Source organism: Meles meles, chromosome 4 (genome assembly GCF_922984935.1).
Source record: "Meles meles chromosome 4, mMelMel3.1 paternal haplotype, whole genome shotgun sequence".
NCBI classification, from domain to species: domain Eukaryota; kingdom Metazoa; phylum Chordata; class Mammalia; order Carnivora; family Mustelidae; genus Meles; species Meles meles.
Window position 1 is genome coordinate 7,782,350 of NC_060069.1, and position 22,231 is coordinate 7,804,580.

General features: G+C 45.8%; 1 protein-coding gene across 1 annotated transcript in view; it reads right to left on the reverse strand.

Annotated features, from left to right (window-relative positions):
* Positions 1-20,277, reverse strand: part of BFSP2 (beaded filament structural protein 2) — a 58,397-nt gene extending 38,120 nt beyond the window's left edge. The window contains exon 1 of the mRNA XM_046003549.1: positions 19,789-20,277. Within this exon, the coding sequence (XP_045859505.1) occupies positions 19,789-20,277 (489 nt within the window). The remainder of the gene's footprint in view (positions 1-19,788) is intronic.
* Between the last annotated feature and the right edge of the window lie 1,954 nt (positions 20,278-22,231).

Here is a 22,231-nt window from a genome sequence, read left to right on the forward strand (position 1 = left end):
AGGGCACACAGGCTCTGGAACTAAACTGTCCAAGTTGAAAGTCTTGTCTCTATCACTGCCTAGCTGTGTGACCTTGGAAAGAGTTATTTAACTGCTCTGTACCTCAGTTTCCTCATCTTCAAAAAAGGAGTCATAGAAGCAGTGGCCTCACGGGGTTGTTGTGAGTTTGAGTGAATTGAGATGTGCAAGAACCTCAGAACTCTGGCACATAGTAGGTGCTCAGTAAATGTCAGCTGTGCTCATCTCCACTGAAGATTAACATGGGGGGAGCAGAATGCCAGCACTATTTAAACTACTTAAACTATTGAAACGGTGTTTCTCCCTTCCCCGTACTTGTTTAAGGTGCACGTTCTTAGGAGACATAGGGTACTGGAGCAAGATATGAAGAGCTAAGCCAGAGGCTGCTCCCACACGGGGGAGTGAGGCCTATGCAGATTTCTCTGCCATCTGCTTCCAGGAAACCTCAACTCAGCAATTTCATCTCACAGTCTTGGAATGAAACGTGTTCTTGGAGATCATGGAAGATGAAGATCTGAGGCCCAGGGAGGTGTGGAGGCTTACCCCAGGCCTCGGGGCAGGTCCTTTGCCCTTGAGAATCCAGTAGCAAGGACTCACGGGAAGCCCACCGGCTGTGACTGGAGAGGCAGGGCTTCAGACCCTGTCTTCGTTCCTTGGGGATTGTGATGCTCCACAAGTCTCCCTGTCTGTGGACTGGGGATAAGCAAAGTTGTTGTCCAGGGTTGCAAGATGATTAGGAGAAATATATGTGTCACAACACAATGGTAACCGCACTGGGAGGTCCCTGCCGCCCTCCTCGACCGGCCCGAAGAGGCACCGACCCCAGGCACAGAGGTGGAGCCTGTGACAGGCATGGCGGCCTGAGCTCATTTGAGAGAGGTCCTGCTCAAGAGGGCAGGCAGCCTGCAAGGATGAGGGTTGGCTGGAGGGGGGACAGCACCTGGAGCGGGGGTGCTTCTCCTTACAGTGGGTCCAGTAGGGAAGTCTTACAAGAACCCAGAAAAGGGTCCACGAGAGAAAAATTCTGGTTTAAATTTTAGCCAGACCCAGACGCTGCAAAGCCACTGTCTCAAGGAAAAACTCTCCAGTCATCCTTCCCTCTCCTTCCCCGCTGCTTGCGCTTTGGTCAGGTTGAAAGATCCTTGGGAAATGAGGGTAGGAAAACTGCAAGAAAGAGCTGGGCGCTGGGCCTGACCTGGGGGGAGGGGGATGAGGGTGAGGGTTGACGTGTTGAATAACATACTGACTAGACCGTCTATTTACTGGCTTCAGACTGTGTTTTGGGACTTAAAATGAGCATGGAATTTTTAGTTACCGACAAGTGATCAGAAAAGTCATGAGACCATCCATGTTATCAACCAGGGGTAGGAGACAGTATTTACCTCCTGATGAAAAGATCAAAAGGGACCTTGGAAGAGGTTCCTCTTGAACGAAAGCCGTTTCTTGTTTTTATTTTATTTTTTAAGATTTTTAAAATTTATTTCAGAGAGAGAGAGAGGGAGGAGGGGCAGAAAGGGAGACAAGCAGACTCCCTACTGAGGAGGAAGCCCGACTTAGGGCTCGATCTCAGGACCTTGAGATCATGATCTGAGCTGAAACCAAGAGTCAGATACTTAACTGGCTGAGCCACCCAGGTGCCCCCAAACCAAAGCTGCTTTTATAACTGCCACCTGAGTCCTTCCTGTTCAATGTACAGTTGACGTCCATCAGATGCCTGGCACTGTGCTTGGCACATAGCAGGCACCCAACAATGTGTGGATTTAATGACTCATCATCCCCCTTAGACCTTCGGGTCCTGGAGTCTGAGAATTTTGATGTGTTCTATTTGAATTCTCATAGTTCCCGGTACACGGCAGACCCACTTTCAATGCCTGATGAATGAACATAATAAAAGTGAGTTCTGTGCCAGCCCCATAGCAGCTACCGTGACAAATATTACACTGTCAGGGCTGCTGGGGAGGAGGGAGGCTGGGCCAATGCATGCCAACATCACTAAAGATTCTGCACTTACATGTGACGCTAATTACACCCACAGCCTGAGGATCTGCAGTCTTATCCGACACTGACAAAGCCTCTTTCCACTCACGTTATTCTCCTTAAATTTCAAAAGGGTCGGGCCGGGGTGGCAGGTATAATTATCTCCTTCTTTTTGAAGATAAGGAAGCAGCAGGTGGGAGAGATTAGGGACCTGGGAGAAGCATTTGGTGAGAGCGGAGACTTGGGCGGAGTTACTCAGGACCCCTGACTCCAAACGCAGGCTCTGACCTGAAACCCAAAGCCACAGAAAATGCAACTAACAGAGAAAAGGCGGGGGTGGGTTTCTCTATCATAAAAGGAAGCAGGGCGGAGTAAGAACAAATTTGCTGGCTAATAGATGCGAAGTCTCAGGGCAAAGTGAAATTTTCTGGTTGATTTATAATCCTCAGGAAATTGGGAGCCATCATGGAAATTCTGACATAAACAGAGAGACTGCAGGGCAGCATGAACTGCATGGCTGGTCTTTCAGATCAGGGTGGTGTTGGCAGCAAAGGGATGATGATAGGCATCCAAAACTTAACACAAATGACATTTTGCAACATGGGTTACTAGATACGCAAGCTAGCGCTCAGGGCAGCTAGAAGGTGACACTATTTGCCAAGAGAACTCAGTCAGAGGCAGCAATGTGGGACTCCCCCATCTCCAGGAGCTCCCCCACCAGCTGGAGAGCTCTGGGGGGAAGGGAGGCTAATAAAACTGTTGGTTCACCGGTGGTGCTGCATAGGACACTACCTGACCCTTGGAAGTGAAGTAGGTGGCCAGCATGTACTGCCTGTACTTGGCCCCAGCCCGCCCGCCAGCTGAGCCACAAAGGCTGAGGAACGGGGCTCCATGGCGGGCTGCTGTTTCTCTTTTAGGCTTTGCACTGCTCGGAGCTAATGACGAGCCGTGACAGACAGGTATATGGCTGGAGGCTTAGGAGACTTGAGAATTCCACCCTCTCTTTTTACAGAGGAGGAGCCTCAGAGCAAAAGGGGTTGCTGCAGGGCACTGAGCTAGCTAGCAATCAGAAGTGAAGACAGACACAGGGGGCGGATGTTCTTGGTGTCTTACTGTCCTTGAAGGAGGGGTAACGTGACCACGTGCTCACCAGAGTGGGAAGGGAATCTGGCCTGTTCACTGTGTCTGCAGGGAGATGGCAGTTTGACCCAATCTCTTCATTTAACAGTTGAGGAAGCTGAGGTTCAGAGAGGTGCAGTAACTTGTCCAAGATCACATAGCAACCTAGTGACGTTTACTCTATTTCTACTGTATGGATAGTGCTCTCTCAGTCTCTCTGGACCATGGCTCTCTTTTCTGAATATCAGGCTCCATGTGGTTCAGTAGGGTTTGGGATCTGATGCCAAGTGCCAAAGGAAGTGAGGGTGACATGAAGTAGGCACAGAAATATTGGTCATTCTGGAACTGTTTAAAATGACATTTGAGGAAATAGGATAAAATGTTGGAAATAGGGACTATAACATGAAAAGAACCCCAATAGTTACTCTTATGGGTTGAATTGGGTACCACTCCAAAGACAGGTTGAAGTCCTAACCCCCAGTGCCTGTGAATGTGACTTTATTTGGAAGTAAGATCTTTGCACAGGTCATCAAGTCAAGAGGAGCCCATGAGGATGGGCCCCAGGCCAGTGTGACTGGTGTCCATATAGGAGGGAAATCTGGACACAGACACAAAGGGAAAGTGAAGGCAGAGATAGGAGTGATGCATCAACAAGCCAGGGAATGCCAAGGATGCGGCCACCACTGGAAGGTAGGAGAGATGTTCACAACAGAACCTCCCTCACAGCAGGAACCAACCCTGCTGATTCCTACATCTCCAACTTCCAGCTTCCAGAACAGAAGAGAATCCATTTCTGCTGTTTCATCCACCCGGTTTGTTCTGGTAGCCCCAGCAAATGAATACAGCTACCTTTTATTAACTGATTCCTTTGCCGGGTCCAAACATTTGTTGATGTAGCCAATATTTCCTGTGTATCTATTGTGTGCCAGGCACTGTCCTGGGTGCCAGAGAAAGACTGGGGAGTGAGAGATGCTCATTCCTGTCTTCTTGAAGCTTGCTTTCTACTTACCCCTACTATCTTCCAGAGTCCTTACAATATCCTGTGAGATAGGGATCGTTCTCTCGCAACTTAGAGATAAGGAAGCTCACTTTGGGGGTTAGTACCTGGGCCAAGGTCTGACTTCTGGTAAGGGCAAAGCTGGGCCTGGGCTTGGCTCTGTCTGGGGCATGGCCCTGCACTTACCCGTCACTCTGTTCTGCCTCATTCACTGCTGTGCACATGACTGTGGAGATAGTCTCCTGGGGGAGAGGAGGGTGAGGCAGGTGGGACTGTGGGTCCCAGAGGCACAAAATGGGCCCTCAGTCATATCACAGTCAGGAAAGCATACCTCAGCCCTTGGCCTTGAGAGGCCCTATTTGTAGCTGTATGGGGCAGAGAGCCCTCACACTCCTGTTCTGTCTCCATCAGCCCCCAGCAAGGTGAGGATGTGGGGGCTCAGGAAGCCCAGTTCGGGTGGAGGAGGTAAAACCATGGCCCTGGGGGCTAACAGCGAGGCCCTGGTACTCTCACCTGTTCTGAACATGCATGTATAGTACCAGTGATAACTAGACAGGGCCACTCTGTGTTGGTGGTGAAAAGAGATAGAGACAAGCCTGGCTGTAATTATAGGGGAAGAGAGAGGCCAGGATGCTCTACAGCCTCGAAACTCAACATCCCGCTTACGGCCACATGGGTGATGAGGTTTACTGCCTCTTCGTAATGCCCACTCTGTGCCTACTTCATCCTTCCCATCTCCTGGATGAAATTGAAAGATACCCACTCGTCATCCTGCCCCAGTTTCTGGCAGCCTCAGAAGCAGAGCAAATCCTTGTTCTGAGCCTTTCTCCCAGATCACCCAGCACAAGCCCAGACCTTCCAACTTCCACTTCCTGAGAGGTCCCACGTTGTCCCCTGCTGCAGCAAGCTAATAAACTTGACTTTGTCTGCCCAGAGGTGTGTTCTCAGTGGTCTGTCTGGCTTTAGCAGGTGCGTGTCTCACCCCCCAGACCAGGAACCCTGGGGATTGGCACTGGGGGCCCCTCCAACTGGGTGCGAATCTTGCTGAACCCTCAGCTCTCCAAGTAGTACTTGGAACTGGGTGGGGGAGAGGATTGCCCTGTAGGGGACAGGGACCCAGCCCAGAAGTCTGTGGAAAGCACTGACTGATGCTGGCATGAATTTGGAGAGGAGGCCTCCTCCCACCCATGCTGGAGTGGTGCACCTCGGGGAGTTCCTGAACTCTGCTCAGATACAGACATTCTGCTTCGAGGGCCGACTGCTCAGCACGTTTTTTTCTGAGCGTTGAAATTACTGAAAAAGAAAAGTAGAAATCCCCAGGGCCGGGGGTGGGGGCAGGGGTGGGGGGTGCAGTGCCATTTCCTGGCAGCAAAGCTATTAAACTTTCAAGTCCTCATCCCAAGCTGCCTGACACGCTGGAAGCCGCCCAGCCTCACGCATCCTAGCCAGCTGCAGCCGTTAGTGCCCGTTCCAGTGTGCTTGGCTAAGGATCAATCACGGCTTCTGACAGTTTTGTCCAAATTAAAAGAGAGAGAAGAGGAGAAAAAGGAGGCTCATCTTGGTGTTTAAACTCCTCACAGAGGACAGCCCTTGTTGACTATGACTCTGTCTTATCGAACAGTGGGCATTCAAAGGGCCTGGGGTGTGAGGCAGGACTGACCCTGGTCTTATAAATGAGGACAACAGGAGGCTTTTCGTAATATTTTGGAGGTGGCAGTACCATTGAGTGGTTCCTGGAACAGACACTAATTCAACGGGGAACTTAATCTCTGTAGATCTCAGTTTGTCTATAACATGGGGATTATGGGCTGAATCGTGTCCCCCTCAGATTCATACGTTGGAGTCCCAACTCCCAGGACCTCAAAACACAGTTGTACATAGAGGTGAATACATTCAAGAGGTGAATACATTCAAATGATGCTCTGGGTGCGGCAGGCACTAATCCAGTTCTACCGGTTCTGAGAAGAGGAAATTTGGGTCCAGATGCATAGAGGGACGACCCTGTGAAGACCCAGGGAGAGGCTGGCTATCGACGAACCAAGAAGAGAGGCCTCAGAAAGAGCCCACAACCCTGCTGCCTCTTCCATCTCAGACTGCCGGCCTCCAGACCCTGAGGGACTAACTCCCATTGTTGTTGGAGCTGGCCTGCCTGTGCTGCGCAGTTCTGACAGTCCTTGCAGACATTTTCAGCGGACACAGTCCCATCGTCCTGGGTGACACAGACGTTGTGGAGAGAATCGAGGACATGGTGAGTGAAAGTTCTGGCTAACCTTGTGTCATGCAAAATGAGCTTCGTTCCCAAGGCCCGCACTCTATAGTGAGAGTATGGACCATGTCATGTTCATGAGTCTTGTCACAGTACACGGTTTTGTTAGGAGACACTGGTGGGGAACCTACAGAACCCCCAGAGTACCTGTGCCTGCTCCAGGGGGTGGCTGGGATGTAGGCCAAAACCCCAGGAATTTGGGGTTAGTGCCTGGCAGGGCTGGTCTTGGGGTTAGATTCCACACCAGGGGTCCCTGGTTCACTCTCAGTCGCCTGCAGATGTGAAATAACACCAGAAGCAACTTACTTTTTCTGGAGACTGAGCCAGCGAACTCCCAAGATGCGCCAGGGCTTCATCTCCCTGTCTCATTTACTCCTCTCAACACTGCAGGAGAGCGTTTTCACCTTCATTATTCAGATACACCGAAGTTCTAAGTTAAGAGTCAGGTCCAGGTTGCCTTGGCAAGTAACTAATAATAAACCCAGGTATGAGATCAGCTTCCTCCTCAGAGCTGGCTGGGAGTGGGCCTGAGGACGGGACCCTTACCTGCCTAGTGGGAAGGAAGGAGAAGAAGGTGTGGCCCAACTGCAGGTTGGGGATGATGCTTGGAAGGGCTCCGGGAAGCAGAGCCGGGAGGAGGGGTGAAGGAGTGTGAAGGGGTGCACGGAGGAGGGGTGGCGTGCAGGGCGGGGCAGGGTGCTGGTGGGGGCAGGCAGGTGTGGACACTCAGAATTCAGGCCTGGTTCTTTGCCTCTTGTACAACTTTGCCCCGAGTGTCCTGAAAAAGCCTTTCTAACTTCATTTCTCTGTCCATACTGTGGTGTTTATTTAGATGGTTATTCATTAGCTCTTGAAAAATATGAATAAAAATTACAAGTTGTTTTCAGGTGGTGAGTTGGTTTTGTGATGGAGCTTTCTACTCGCTGGGCTCGGCTTTTCATTACCTACTGATAACAGCTGAAGTAACTTCTAATTTCTGCTGAATAATGCATTTGTGGCCGTCAGCTCTATTAGCTCGTTTACAACCAGATAAATGAGTCTTGATATGCATTTCCCCAGCCAGACGATGATAAACTAGGTTTTATTTCCCTAAATTGAGTCCTCATCTTCAATGGATCTGCATAAACCCTCTGGAGAAACCCTGGGGACCCTGCCTAACATTCCGCTTGGTTCACCCATTCCTTCGGTAATTCCCTGTAAACAGCCACCGTGCTTGTCCTCGCATCTGTGCCGGCTGCCTGGATTCAATTTTAATTTAGCTCTTCTGGAGAGTGTAGCCCACTACGTGGTCTTTCGTATTGCTCCTAAACATGCTTATTCCGTTTGCTGGATTTTTGCTTTGAGAGAAGAGTGTGGAGATGAGTCTTCTCCTCTCCCCCGGGGACATGCCGGTAGCTTCTGTGAGGCTGTGAGGGCTTCGCCTGCCCTGGACCTGGTTGGAACACCCCCACTCCCACCCCAGGTCGCTGGCAGGAGTTTGATTTATTATTTCATTTTTTAAAATGTAGGGAAACCATCCCAACACTGCAAAAAGTATACATAGCCCAAAATATACCCACTCCTACTCTTGTCTCCAGTCCTCATCAGAAGCATACCTTGCTACCACACCTTGTAGATGTTTCCAGTCTGCTCCCTCACATAACAGAGACCCAAATAGTAGCAGAGCATACATGGGGGTTTGCTGTGTGCCTTTTTCCTCAAATATATATATACTGGTGTTAGTCCCACCTCAGTATATAACAAGTTTCTTTTCTTTTCTTTCTTCCTTTCTTTCTTCTTCTTTTTTTTTTTTTTTTTTTTTTTTTTTTGGTTTTTTTTACAGCTGCAGAGGATTCTGCTGTGTTATTTAGCTGTGTTGGACATTGAGGTTGTTGCTTGTATTTCAGTGTGGTGTGGGATTTTAAGGGAGCTCCCTGCCTGTAACTTCAGGGTTCCTATGGAAAACCTTGAGCCTGGTTCCATATTCAGACTTGGCTGGCCAAATATTTTTGGCCGCCTTTTATGTACCGTGGCGTGGCCTTTCCACAGTGGGTCTTGGAACAGAGAGGTGAGGGGGACAGAGAGAGACCAGGAGTGGTGGTGGTGCTTGGTGCTTAGAATGAAAACTCTGGGCCTAACTGATGCCATAAATGATGCCATCTAGCCCCACACACTCTGGCATGGCTTCTGTTGGCCCCAGATCAGTTCCCTAGCATGAACCTAGCCTCTTTAATATGCTCCTTGAGGAAGGTCAATGCTGCCGAAAGAATTTACTGTTCTATTCCAGCTAACACCTGACAGGAGGCCCCTGACCTCCCTTTTCCTTGAGAGTTATTTTAGGAAACTTAGAATTGTAAATCCTTTATCTGCTCCTTGGAGATGTAAGTCTCCTACAATCCAGAATCTTTTTCCTCAAGGACCTGGCAACAATCTCTGTGAAATGCACACTTCTAGCGAGATGACTCCCTATCTCCCAGCTCCTGTGGGAGGGTCGGATGCTGACTTTGGTGGGCGTCTTCCTCTAATTTGCTCCCGTCATAAAGCTATGTGAAGTGTGTTTCTGCTCTGGATAAGCAACAATTAGCAAACACAGATGGCCTAATCACATACACCACCCTCTCCCTTAACCTCCTTCAGTACTTTTCCTTCAGCGCACCCAGCATTTAAAAAGCTTTTCTTCTTTCTCTTGTTTCACTGGAGTTGAGCTCAGTCCATACTGAAGTGTCTCTCCCCTACTGCAGTAGTCTGAATAAGATATGTCTTGCTGATTTTAACAAGTGTTCAGTGCAAAATTTCTCTTTGACGGTTGTGAAATCTGCCCCATTCATAGAATGCACTGCAGATGGTCAGACTGGATCCTGACTCCCAACCTTTGTCCATGCTGGTCCCTGGTCTGAAGGGCCATCTTCTGTCAGGTTCTTTGGGTCTCACATTTAGACTCAGTCTCCTGGGGTACCCTCACTGAGGCGCAGCCAATACCCTGCCTCTTCTCTAAACTCCTGTCGCATGGGTGAGGTGAACAACTCACAAATACATATATGTAAGCACAGTTATTTGTGTTACTACTCACTTAATGTCGGTAGCTTCTCATTTATTCAATTCCACAAACTTAACTGGACATTGATTATGCATGTAACAATTTACATACACTATTTCATCCATATACCCATCACCCAGCTCCACTGATTACCAACGCTTGGCCTGTTTTGCTTCACCAATATCCCCTTACATTTCCACTCTGCCTTGGATTATTTTGAACAAATCCCAGTTATTATTATTTCTTCTTCAGATATTTCAGTATGTCTTGTTAAATTATAAAGATGTTTTAAAAAATAACTTTTGGGACACCTGGGTGGCTCAGTTTGTTAGGTGTCAGAGTCTTGATTTCAGCTTAGGTCATGATCCCAGGGTCCTGGGATCAAGCCTGTGTTGGGCTCCCTGCTCAGTGGGGAGTCTGCTTCTCCATCTGCCCCTGCCCGTGCTTGGCTCTCTCTCTCTCTGTCTGTCGCCTTCTCAAATCAATCAATCAATCAATCAATCAATCAATCTTTCAGTGAGAAAAATACAAATCTTTAAAAAAATAAAAGTAACTTATAAAAATCTAAAAATAACATCTAAACATTGATAACAATTCTTCAAATACCCAGTTTATCTTTCCTCAGTTGTCTATTTTTTACAGTTTGCTTGAAAAGTGGTTCCATTTCAGTGGGTTGATTTGTCAGTTTAATCTCTTTTAATTTATAGGCCTCCTCCTCATCTCCCTAATTGTCCCTTGCAATGTTTGCTTGTTGAAACAATTGGGTGTTTAGTTTTATAGTTTCCTCAGAGTCTGGGTCTTGCAGATTCCATCTCACTGGCATCATTTCACATGTTCATCTGACCTCTGTATTTTCTGTAAATTAGTAGTTTTATTTTGAGGTTCAATCACATTCAGTTTTCTTTTTCTTTTTCTTTTCTGGCAAGACTATGACATAGGTGGTGCTGTGTACTCCACCAGGAGGTACATCACAAAAAGAGATCTCTCTTTTTGTGATATTAGTAGCCATTTGATGATTGTTATTGCCTAGATCCGTTATTTTACTGTGGTTGCAAGTGGTGATATTTGAATTCTGCTTTAATGATTAATATTAGCTATTATATTTATAATAATTTATTTATATTAATAAAATAGTCACATTATTTTTTCTTGGTGTGATATTTCTATAAAAGGATAATTCCTCTCCTGAGTTCTTTTTTTTTTTTTTAAATGATGATGGATCCTCAGTTCTTATAGGAAAGGGGGAAAAATTCCCAATTCCTTCTTATTATTTACCATTTTCAAAATAATGAGTTGGTTCCCCAGCAGACTCCAAGGCAACTAGTAAGTGGGATTTTTTTAAATTACACTGAACTCACTGATCTAAACATATTTGATGTGATTCAATCCATAGCAGTCAATATTCTTTTTTTTTAAGCAGTTAATATTCTTACTGATATGTAGCCACCTTTGATTAGTGGGAACTTATTCAAATTGACTCCTAAGTCTTTTGACATGACTCTAGTAATTCTTTATAGCTTCCTTGGTTTTGGTATGAGATGTTTCAGATTCATCTCTTACGCTCCCTGCTCCTAAACCTGGATTCAGCCATTTCTCTAACGAAGGAGCCTCAGTTCTTATAATGAAAGACAGTAGTTAGTGACCAAAATCTGAGGCTAAAATGCTCCTTGCTATTGGGTTGGCAATTGTTTCTAGTTCTTTTCACTGGCTGGAGCGAGGAAATGGGTATATATTTATTTTAGGATCACATACACCATGATTTTATACTGATAATTCAAATTCAAATTCAGGACTAGAGAATTATCACTAAACTTAATTTGCTTTACACATGTATCTCCTTTTACCAATACTAAAATTCTTGATTCTCAATGACATGAATATAATTACTCTTTGGCTTTATCCCACAGGACACACACATGTACACACCAGTGTTAGAATAATACGAACAATGCCACCAACAATATGATTACTGAAAATGACTTAAGATTTTTTTTTTCCAGCACTCTTTTGCATCCCACTAGAGATGTACAAATTACTGTGGTTTAAAAGTCACTTCTATAATTCTGTAAAATAATTCTATGGTTCCAAAGTCATCTCCACATAATAAGATAAACTGAAAAAATTCTAGTGTCTATTCCTTTCCCCCCATCCTACTCTCTCCTTCTCCTATAAATGATCATTTAAAATCATTTGTGGTTGGTTTTTCCAGTTACAAGTGAATATGTATGTATATATTCATATATCTTTCTCTTTCTCAGATAAATGATAGAATGAAATACACACTCTCTCCACGTCACTTTTTAGTTCAACAATATATCCGGGAGATCATCTCTCCATAATACTTATAGAGCCTTTCCTCTTTCCTTTTGTGGATGTAGCATTGCTTATTCAGCTAGTCCCCTATTGCTAGGTATTTGGGTTGTTTCTGGTCTTTTGCTGTTACAGATACAAATCGAAATAAACAGCCTTGGGCTTACTTCTTGTTCATGTTTTGCCAGTGTGTCATCAGGAGAGGTTCCTAGAAGTGGGATTGCTGGATTAAGTTACATGCATATATAGTTTAATCTAGATATTGTCAAGTTCTTCTCCATAGACACTGTAACATTTTTTCCCCCATCAGCACTATGGAATTGGTTGTTTTCCGAGCACTTTTCCAACAAAACAGATTGATATACTTCAGGAGTTTTGCCAGTCTGATAAGTGAAAATGGTATCCCAGGTGGGTTTTTGTTTTGTTTTGTTCATATTTCTCTTATGATGAGTGAAGTTGAACATCTTTTTATGTAGGTAAGAGCCATTTTCACATATTTTTATGTCAATTCCACATTTATATCTCCAGTCTACTTAACAGTAAGCATGTTTTGGGCTATTATTTTAAGACTGCAAATTCTAAATGTTGTTTATGGAGTAGGGACATTAATTAACCATTTGTATTCAAGAGTTGCAAATACTTCTGTCTAGTTTGTCATTTATCTTTTAGTTTTGCTTATTGTGCAATTTTGTGATGCAAAATTTAAAAATTTTTGATAATCAAATTTATTGATATTTTCTTCATTGCTTTTAGATTTTGAATTATATCTTTTGCACCCAGGTTATAAAGGAATTCAGTCACGCATTCTACTTGTATGGTTTTCTTTCTTTTTTTTTTTTTCTTTTAAAGATTTTATGTATTTATTTGACAGAGAGAGATCACAAGCAGGCAGAGAGGCAGGCAGAGAGAGTGAGAGGGAAGCAGGCTCCCTGCCGAGCAGAGAGCCCGATGCGGGACTCGATCCCAGGACCCTGAGATCAAGACCTGAGCCGAAGGCAGCGGCTTAAACCACTGAGCCACCCAGGCGCCCCGTATGGTTTTCTTTTTTACACTTAAATCTAGGATACAATTGGAATTGATTTAGGGTACAGTGAAGGATGGATCCAGTTTTATTTTCCTTATGGCTATCTAGTTGTCTAGAATATCATTTATTAAAAGTCCATCATTTCCTCCATTGGTTTCAAATGCTGCATTTATCAATACTAAATTTCTATATGGAGCAGGGTTTATTTTGAATTTTATATTTTGTTCCCTTGGTCTTCCCGTCTTTTATGTGCCAACAAGAAATTGCTTTCCAAGTGAGACTCTCTAGTATGTTGCAATGTCTGGGGTAGCTGCCCCTTCCCTCCTTGCTCTCTTCCTTCAGTTATTCTTTTCAGCCATTCTTGCCTTTTTGTTTTTACAAATGAAAATTTATAATAAACCCATCTAGCTTAAAAAAACCCTTTGATATTTAAAAAATTAGGATTGCATTCAATTTGTAAATTAGGGACAACTAATATTTTTCTTGAGTTTATATTCAAGCACATGGTATTTCTTTACATTTGTCTTTTCAGGAGAATTTTGTTATTGTTTCATATACATGTTGGACATTTCTTGTTAAGTTTCTCAGAGGTATTTTATTTTTTGCTATCATAAAGGAGACGGTAGCCATTTATATTTATATAAATGTGTGTATATGTGTGTGCATATATATATATATATACATACACACACACACACTCAGCATATGTCTTTAATGTTATTTTATAACCTGCTACTTTACTAAATTATCTTATTGTCTGTTGTAGTTTTCACATGGATACTTTTGGGCTTTCCAGAAAGACCAACATTTTCCCCTTTTCTCGCCGATCCTTATACCTCCAATTACTTTCTCTTGTGTGGCATTAACTACTACCCCTGACCAACGTTACATAACAGTAGAGATAGTGGGCATACTTATTTTGTTCTTCATTTCTATGGGAAGCCCTCTAGTATATCTTTCTTAGCTATTTTATCATGTTAAGAAACTCCAAACATCCTTACCATCCAGGTAAGAAATCACGATATAGAAAAATCAGCAAAGAACTTGCTGGGCCTGAGTGTGACCTATGGACTCTCTGGCTTCAGTCTTATTAGCACATTCCCTATTTTTTCATTACCAGGACTCCCCTGTCCTCTACTCTTCAACATGGCTCTCACATTTTAAGGGACCTTAAGAGACTGAAGTGTGGCCCCAGTGACCTCACTTACTCTCTCCTGTCTTCTGTGGCAGATATACTCTACTTAGCAAAGCAAGACCCTCTTCCCCGTACCCAGGAAATCAGAAACCACCCTTCTCAGAAAGCAATTTGGTGACCGCATGTATTACTCCACTAATACCCTTAGGAGCAGCCTCATGCCTCCTTGCATTCCCCTGCTCCATCAAAAGATTTCCTCCAATCTTATATGTCACCCTGCCTGAGAAGAATTCTCCTGAATACAGTTTTTTTCTCTGTAGAGTTACATTTCTAATAATACTTTAGTGTCCCTCTTAGTGGCTAACAAAGTGACTACCTTGTTGACCTGCTCTGACCAAACAAAGTGCATGTACAGTATTAAGAAATAGATGGGGTGGTCTATCTATCTTGGGTACATGTATTCAGGCTGTTGCAGATACTCCAATAGCTCTTGGTTCTTTCTCTCTCCCCCTTTCAGGCACACCAGGTTGTGAATCATGAACAATGATCCTGTTGCCTTCTTCTTATTCAGGGCCTGTGGGGGATGAGGCTTCAGGGTGGGGAGTGAGCAGTTAGTCTCTTTCTTTCTTTCTTTCTTTCTTTCTTTCTTTCTTTCTTTCTTTCTTTCTCTCTCATTCTTCCTTTAAATTTGCTAGGACTACAGGTTCGGTGGGGAGAGAGCTGGCCCTCACCTGAATCGCCTGAGTTTCCAGCAGTTTCCCCAAATAGGCTGATCCCCAGAGTCTGGGCTCTCTCTCTCTCTGCAAGGGACAGAAAGAGGAACTGTGAACAGCAGGAAAGATATTCAAATCAGGTCCATTTTAAATTCTAATTCTCCTGCCTTTTAATAATTTTGATTTCCCTTTCCTCCAGCTAACAATCTCTGCAGTCTGAATGTAAGTTGCTGTTTTCTCCCATGGGAGACCAATAATTTCAGTGGAACTGAAGCCTCCACATTCCCCTTTCCTCCCAGGCAGCATCTCTCTGGCCAAGGCCTTGGCTTACTTGTGCTTTAAGACTCCACATCCCTGACTGTACCTTCTCTGTCCCCTCTCTCCTTTTATCTGCAGCTCCAAGGCAGGAAGTCTGCCTAATTCCAAGCTTGTGTTTTGTCTGTTTGAAGATGAAAGGGTCTGACGTTGTCGATGGAGTTTACTGTGAGCGTCATTCACTTGGCAAGAAAGGTCAGGAGCACTCAGCAAAGCAGGAGAGGGAAAGAACCACTTTCTGCCCAAGCAATGGGCAGGGACTGTGCCCTCCTTGGTCTCCATGGCTATCACTTGGGAATTTTCCTGTCTGTTTTTACTGCTTAGCAGAAGTGTCTAAGAGTATCTAACACAACTGAGGAGTAGGGAGTGAGAGGTTTGGAAGTTAAAAGGAAATTCATATACACTACCCCTAGCCAGGATTGGCTACATGATTTGTGGGTCCCAGTGCAAAAGGAAAATATGGGGCTCCTTGTTCAAAAGGCAGGGGGAAAGTGCTGTGAAAGGTGGTAAAATATAACTAACTAACTAAATAAATAAATGTGATAAAATATGAAGCTTTATGGTTTTTCTCTTAATTTCTCATGGTAATTTTTGCTATTTAATCTTGCACATCCTCAGACACAAAGATACTCAAGGGGACAAATGCAAACTCTCCTAGGCCTTCCAGGGGTCCTGCCTTGTCATTTGGGACACTATGTGGCCCACCAATGGCTGGGTGACCCTTCCTGCCTGCGATGGCATTTATGTGCCTTGTCCTGGTGAGTTGGGGAGAAAGGAGGAGCAAAACCAGGTATCTCCATTTCCCACAGACTGGCCACTCCAACTCATGGAGGACAGATAGTCCCCAGCACATTAAACCCTAGTGCCACTCTGGAGGTAGCTGGATCAAGGGTGGACAAAAGGTTTGCCCTTCCCCATAGTCGCCTGACAAGTACACTGTGGTGTTGCCAGCCCACATCCATGCCCCACCCCAAGAAGCAAATCTGACCCTCCCTGGGTCTGTGACCAGGCCCTTGTTGGAAGTGGGTTTGGGTGGATAGAGGTGAAGAGGAGCTTGGGGTTCCTGGGCTTGTGGTATTGGGCAGCCTAGAGCTTTGGATTTCTGGAGCCCAGAAACTCTTAGCCTGGCACAGCTGCCTCTGAAGCCCATGAGAGGGAAAGGCAGCACTTTCTGAAATAAATGAATTGCTGGTAGTCTTTTCTCTAAGTCTAGGTTAGAGGCCCTGGTGGAGGTGGGCCCCTTCTGCAGTTCTGTGGGAACTGGCTGGTTGGTGAGCCCAGGGCTTCATGACAAAGCATCCTGGAAACCAGTGGGGACCCCATTCCCCAGCAGTAAAGTCTTTGTTTCTGAGTAGCCAGAAGTTGGGGCTGCCGTTTGGGGGCAGATGGGACTTAGGAGGGAGCTGTCATCTTGTGGCGATTGGGTTAGGAGTGGAAAGAGGAAGAAAGGGTCCAGCCAAGGCCTTGAAGGGAGGCTGGGGCCTTCAGAGGCAAGTCCCTTGGCCAGAGACCTGGTGCCTAGAGGACTGAAACTCTGACTCAGGATACCCTGCTGCATGTGCACAGTACTTCACAGTTCCTAATCTGCCCCCCCACCAGAGAGAGAGAGTGAGCACATGACAGCAGGGTGGGGGTAAAGGGAGAAGAAGAGGGAGAATCTTAAATAGGTTCCACACCCTACATGGGGTCCAACTCGGGGCTTGATCTCATGACCCTGAGATCATGACTTGAGCTGAAATCAATGCAGATGCTTAATCGACTGAGTCACCCAGGCACCTTCCTCTAATGTTCCTTTTTTCATCTTATTTCATTTCATGCTCACAACGACTCTGGGAGGTGCTCATCCCCCCATTATATAGATGGGGAAAGGGAGTCATAGAGCAGAGGACTGGCTGGTCCAAGTAAATGGCATAACCAGGATTTGAAGCAGGATCCTGTTCATTTTGAGTATCAATCATGTACATGGCTTAAGATATCTGCAATGCCATGAGTGAAGGAAGTCTTTCTGAGCTGTTAACCGCTCATTTTACTGGGTACACTATATTCAGTTAACCCCCTTAACAGTTCTGCTCAGTAGATAACGTGATCTCCACACGGCAAATGAGAAGAAAAGTTGACAGAACTGACCTAAAGTCACCCAGCTAGTAAGTGGCAAATCCAACTGTAAGTTCACCCAACTCCCAGATGAATTTCCTGTTTATGCTCTATGTACTCTTCTGTTCGGGACACCTGGCCTTCCTAAGTGGGCCTAGAGTGGGAAGGCCTGGACAGACACGTGACCGGAAGACAGCATGGTAACTACCACCATGGATGTGTGTCCAGGCTAACATGAGATCTCAGAAGGAACAGGGGAAGCGTTGCAGAGGAGCAGGCTGAGGACGTGTGCAGGGGCTCCCAGGTAGATGGTGGGCCTAGGACTTAGAGGTGGCTTCACTACTTAGAAGTGGCCTGTAGACTGAGCCGGGAGTCATGGGTTGTGTCCTGCCAGCGATGAGGAGCCCAGAAAGGTGCTGGGCAGGGACATCATGTAATCAGATCCCACATGTCCAAAAGATCACACTGCTGACTGGGTGGCAAATACCAGGAAGGAGAACAGGCATCAGCAAAGCCACCTTAAAGCTTTATGTTGAAGTCAAGAGGGGTGGACAGTGTAGGTCAGTTTTGTTAACTATAGCAAAGGAAAATTAATGTGCATTTCTCAAATATGTAGAATTTTCTTTGGTTCTTTTTGGTGGAACAGAGCTTAATATGGCTGGAAGGTGAGGCTGTGTGATATAGAAATAACTCCATTTTACTCCATTTTACAGGTCTAACTGCATCTTCAGGTCCATGTTTTTAAACAAAAGAAGAAAAAGAGAACTCTGGGTTCGTATGAAGGATCTCACTTATGGTCAGTGAAGAGGAAAATGACCCTTGTCTGGGATTGTGACCATCAGTGGAAGGCCTGCATGTCTCTGTGTCCAGCCTTGGCTCTGGCGGCAGGGGGCTGTGCTGCTGTCATGGTGCGGTGTTTGAATCTTTAGTCTATCTGCAGGCAGGAACCATGCAACTCAGATATCTATGGATTTGCTAGAGTAGTTGTGGCATTATACTCATTTTACAGATAAGGACACTGAGGGTTAGAGAAGTTGGGCAAGTTGCCCAGTCCCCTGGAGCTAGCTAGCTGAAGCCCGACGGTGTCAGTATCTGTTGAATATGAACTAAGTTTTGTGCCGATACTTTTTGACTTAGAAATTGGGATGCCTGGCTTCTTGTGAAAAGTCTATGTGGCATTTGAATGCAATAAATTATCCTGCAGATGCTGAAATGTTAGAATATCTAGGGATGGTCTGCTGGTTTATGGGACATAAATATTTGGAACCAGGACTGCTGGGGGAAATCCAGGAGGGATGGCTGTCTTAGCTTTGACAGCTTTAAACCCCAAGCTGCTCTAAAAACAGCCCTCCCTCCCACCCCAGATGGATGGAAGCAGAGCAACAGCTCCAGAGGAAAGCCAAGAGGACAGTGTCGTACATCACATGTCCTGAGCTGACGGCCGGGCACTGACTTATGATGAAGAGAATTCCAGAGTGAAATGGGAGGCAGGAGGGGGAATGGGGAGTCTCTGAGTGTGACCGCCCTGCATTAGCCGGCCATACACAAATAGAAGTTTGTGACCTCTGCTTGGGGAATGCATGCTGGGCCCTAGGGGGCCCAAGGGGTCCACGCTGGTGGTTCCTGGTGGAGTTGGAGGTTGGTGTAGCTCAGAGGGATCCCAAGGCCAGCATTTGTCACATGGAGGTGGGGGAGGGAAGGGAGAGGAGAAGTCAGCCACCAGCAGGGACCTCATGAGATGTGTGATGCTGGCTGAAGTCGCGTGGGGGAGGCTGCAGGCCAGTCATGAAAGATGAGCTCAGCGCTCTGCAGAAATCACCCTGGAGAGTACATCCTGACCAAGCAAAGGAGAAAGATGCAACCTCTGTGTCCTGCCCTGTCCAATAAGACAGCACTGGCCCCACGTGGCTAATGAAATAAAATAAAATAAAATAAAGATAAAAATTCAATTCCTCAGTCTTATTAGCCATGTTTCACATGCTCAATAGTCATATGTGGCTATTGGTTACCAGACAGGATGGTGTGGAAACAGGACATTTCAATCACTGCAGAAAGTTCTATTTCAGTGTAAACAGTCTTACTAATGTTTTAAATATTGATCATCTGTTGAAATCACATTTAAAATATACCGAGTTAAATAAAATATACTAATATGAATTCCACCTGTTTCTTTTTACCTTTTTTACTGTGGGTAATAGAAACTTGTCAACTGCCAATGTGGCTCATATTTCTACTGGACTGCAGCAGATGGATACAGGAACACACCTCCATTTATCCTTGTTTTTGATGTCACAACCATTCAATGGTGTTCCATTTGACGATGGCTATAAAAAACTTTTCTTAGCACAAATCTTACAGAGCCAGCCCAGGGTAATGGCGCAAATACCAGCTTTGGAACTGGAACAATTCAGGCTCAATGCTCAATGTAGCTTCCCTACAGGCTGCACGATCTTGGGCAAATTACATAATCCCTTTGTGCCTCTGTTTTCTCTACTAAAAAATGCATCAGTGAATGAGCCCGTGCATAGTGTTGCTTTGAACACAGAGACAGCGCATGTACAGGGATTATTGTGGGCTTGACCCCTAGTCTACCTCTGTAAAAGTAGCTGTTGTTATTGTTTTCTTTGTCATTAGTATTTTTTAGCAAGAAAGGATCAAAGTTATGGTCAGTTTCTCCGGTCTCAGACCATTCACTCTCCTGCCCCTGCCTCAGCATTCTTGCTCTCTGATAATGACCTCTCGTACAGCTGTCAGCATCCTCTCCTGGGCCTATGCAAAGCCCTTGGGCATGACCAGGCACTCACCTGATGGCAGCTGCTGGCCCAAGAGGCCCTGAGGGCGCCCCAGCTTTCCGAGCGTGTGGCCTTGCTCTCCAGGTGCATCCGCAGTTGTGCCTCCAGCTCCTGGCTGACGCTCTCCAAGGCATGAACCTTGGCCATGTATTCCACCAGGCAACCCCCCAGGTCTTCAACGGTACTGAGGTTCCTCTCCAGACCTGGAGCTGGTGCTGTGGCCAGACCTGAGCTTCGCAGGCCCTGCAGAAAAACACTGCTGATGCCCAGGGCCCGGCGTGTCACTCGGGTGCCCAGGCCACTTGTGTACCCACTGGGCGCCATCCCTACATAAACTCTGGGTGCTCGGATGAGACCACCCATGGCATTGGTCCTGGAGGCTGGGGGGCTATCCAGGGAGGATGATGACCATGTTCCCCCGAAGGATGCCCGATGCCTCTGGAGGGGCATGCTGGAGCTGGCCCCGGTGGGCATGTCCACCACCACCCGTCTTGTGCTCATCTCCCCTTCTGCCTCTGCTCTGCCTAGTGTGTTTGCAGAGCCTAGTGGCTTTTGGTTTTCAGCCCTAGTGTCCCTGTGGCCCAGTCATGGGCCTCTCTGGAAGCTCCTCTACCCCCAGGGCTGCTTTGTCTGCTGTTTTCCATGAGCTTCCACCATTCACCGAGCTGAAAGAGAAACAGTGCCTGGCCAGGGCTGCGTGTAGAAAGGCACTCATGCATTCTCTGCAAGGTCATGTGTCTGACCTCCCAGATTTTTCCACTGGTAGTGGGGGAGGCTGGATCAGTGCAGACTGTGGAGGGAGCTCATCTGGTCTGTATACTTCACTACTTCAGAGAGGGCAAAGCAGCCCCATTTCACAGATGAATGAACCGAGGTTCAGAGATCTCAAATAACAAGTGTAGGGAGTGGCTGACCCAGAACTGAATCCAGGTGCTCCAGGGCCGATCTCAGAGCTTTCTACATCTTTGTGTGTGCTGTGTATGTGAATGTGTGAATGAGCATGTGTGTCTACACAGATAATAGATGATGGAAATGAATGTGAATCACCCATGGTGGGAGGCAGTCCCATGAATTCAAGAGAAACAAATGAGGCCTCTTGCCTCTCTTAGCCTCCCTCAGTCTTGGCAGCAGCTTCAGGTCCTCATGAGGCATTTTTCTTACCTCGAACACTGCTGTTATCAGCTGCTTGACCTTGGCCATGTTGCTCCACTTCTCTGGACCTTACTTCCGTGCATTGGCCCGAGCTTTCTCTAATGCACTAGACGAGGGATCATGAGCAAATTCGGGTCCCACACGTTTTGGGCACCTACTATGCTGTAGCTGTTCTGTATACTTTTGTTTCTCCATTTGCCAGAAAACTAATAAATAAGAACAAAGAGAAGGTTTTCCAGTAAGCTCTTTAAGGGTGCTTTGAGTTAGGATTTGATGACACACTCTGGGTTTTAATTCCTACTGTAAGCATCTACTAAGGCATGTTGAATTCACATCTTGAATGCTTTTCTGGGTCTAGAAAAGATCTTCTGAGATCACAAAATTGACCTAAACCCCACTGCACCTAAGTTTTATCCCAGAGAAACCAAGTAGCCAAAACCCAGAGCTGGATATTTCTCCCGAATTCTGCAACATGGGAACATACCTCAAGTGAAAGAAGGGGAAGGGAGCCAACTTCTAGTATGTACTGAACCTATCCTAGAGTTGTATGTGGTTTCCATACTTTATTCACTGAATTCTCAGTGAATACCTCTTAGGAGGTAGATAGAGGGTTGACATGTGCTACTATTTGAGTTGTGCACTGCACAACTTCAGAAATACCATCACATGTCAAAAGATGGTTTATTAATTCCTTCTGTGATGAGGACCCTAAAAGCTCCAATGACTTTTCCAAGGTCTCCTGTTCAGAAAGCAGCAGAGCTGGGATGAGAAGGCCTCTTCTGACTCCTAGTCAGAAGAATCACTCCTAGTGGCTTATCTAGGACCCCCTCAGTCTCCGAACACCTAGAGAACTAGGGTAGCATCCAAAATCACATAAGCAGAGTTTAAAACTACTATTACATACTGGAATATTCTATGTGCTCTTTCTTGCTGACAAAGACAACACAACTCTTTTTTCTCTTCTACTTTATCTATTTGAGATGACACAGAAGATACTTTATAAATATCAATGTTGGTTGTATGATTAACAGTTTAAGGAACAAACTTGATCAAGTAAAAGCTGGTAGTGTCCCTTATTTCTTTAGATGTCCACCTCTGGTCCACCCTGTAGGGCCTACAGCACCCACCAGACTGTTATAATAACATCCTCCTAACACTGGGTCTCAAGGAACTGTAGGAATTCCAGGGTATGTCATCCAAGGCTAAATGAAGGGTTCAGGATACTGATTAAGTTGTTTGCCCAGGTGTCATGTTTACGAACTGTTATTTTCTACAGAATGATAACTTCCAGTGTCCAGGTTAA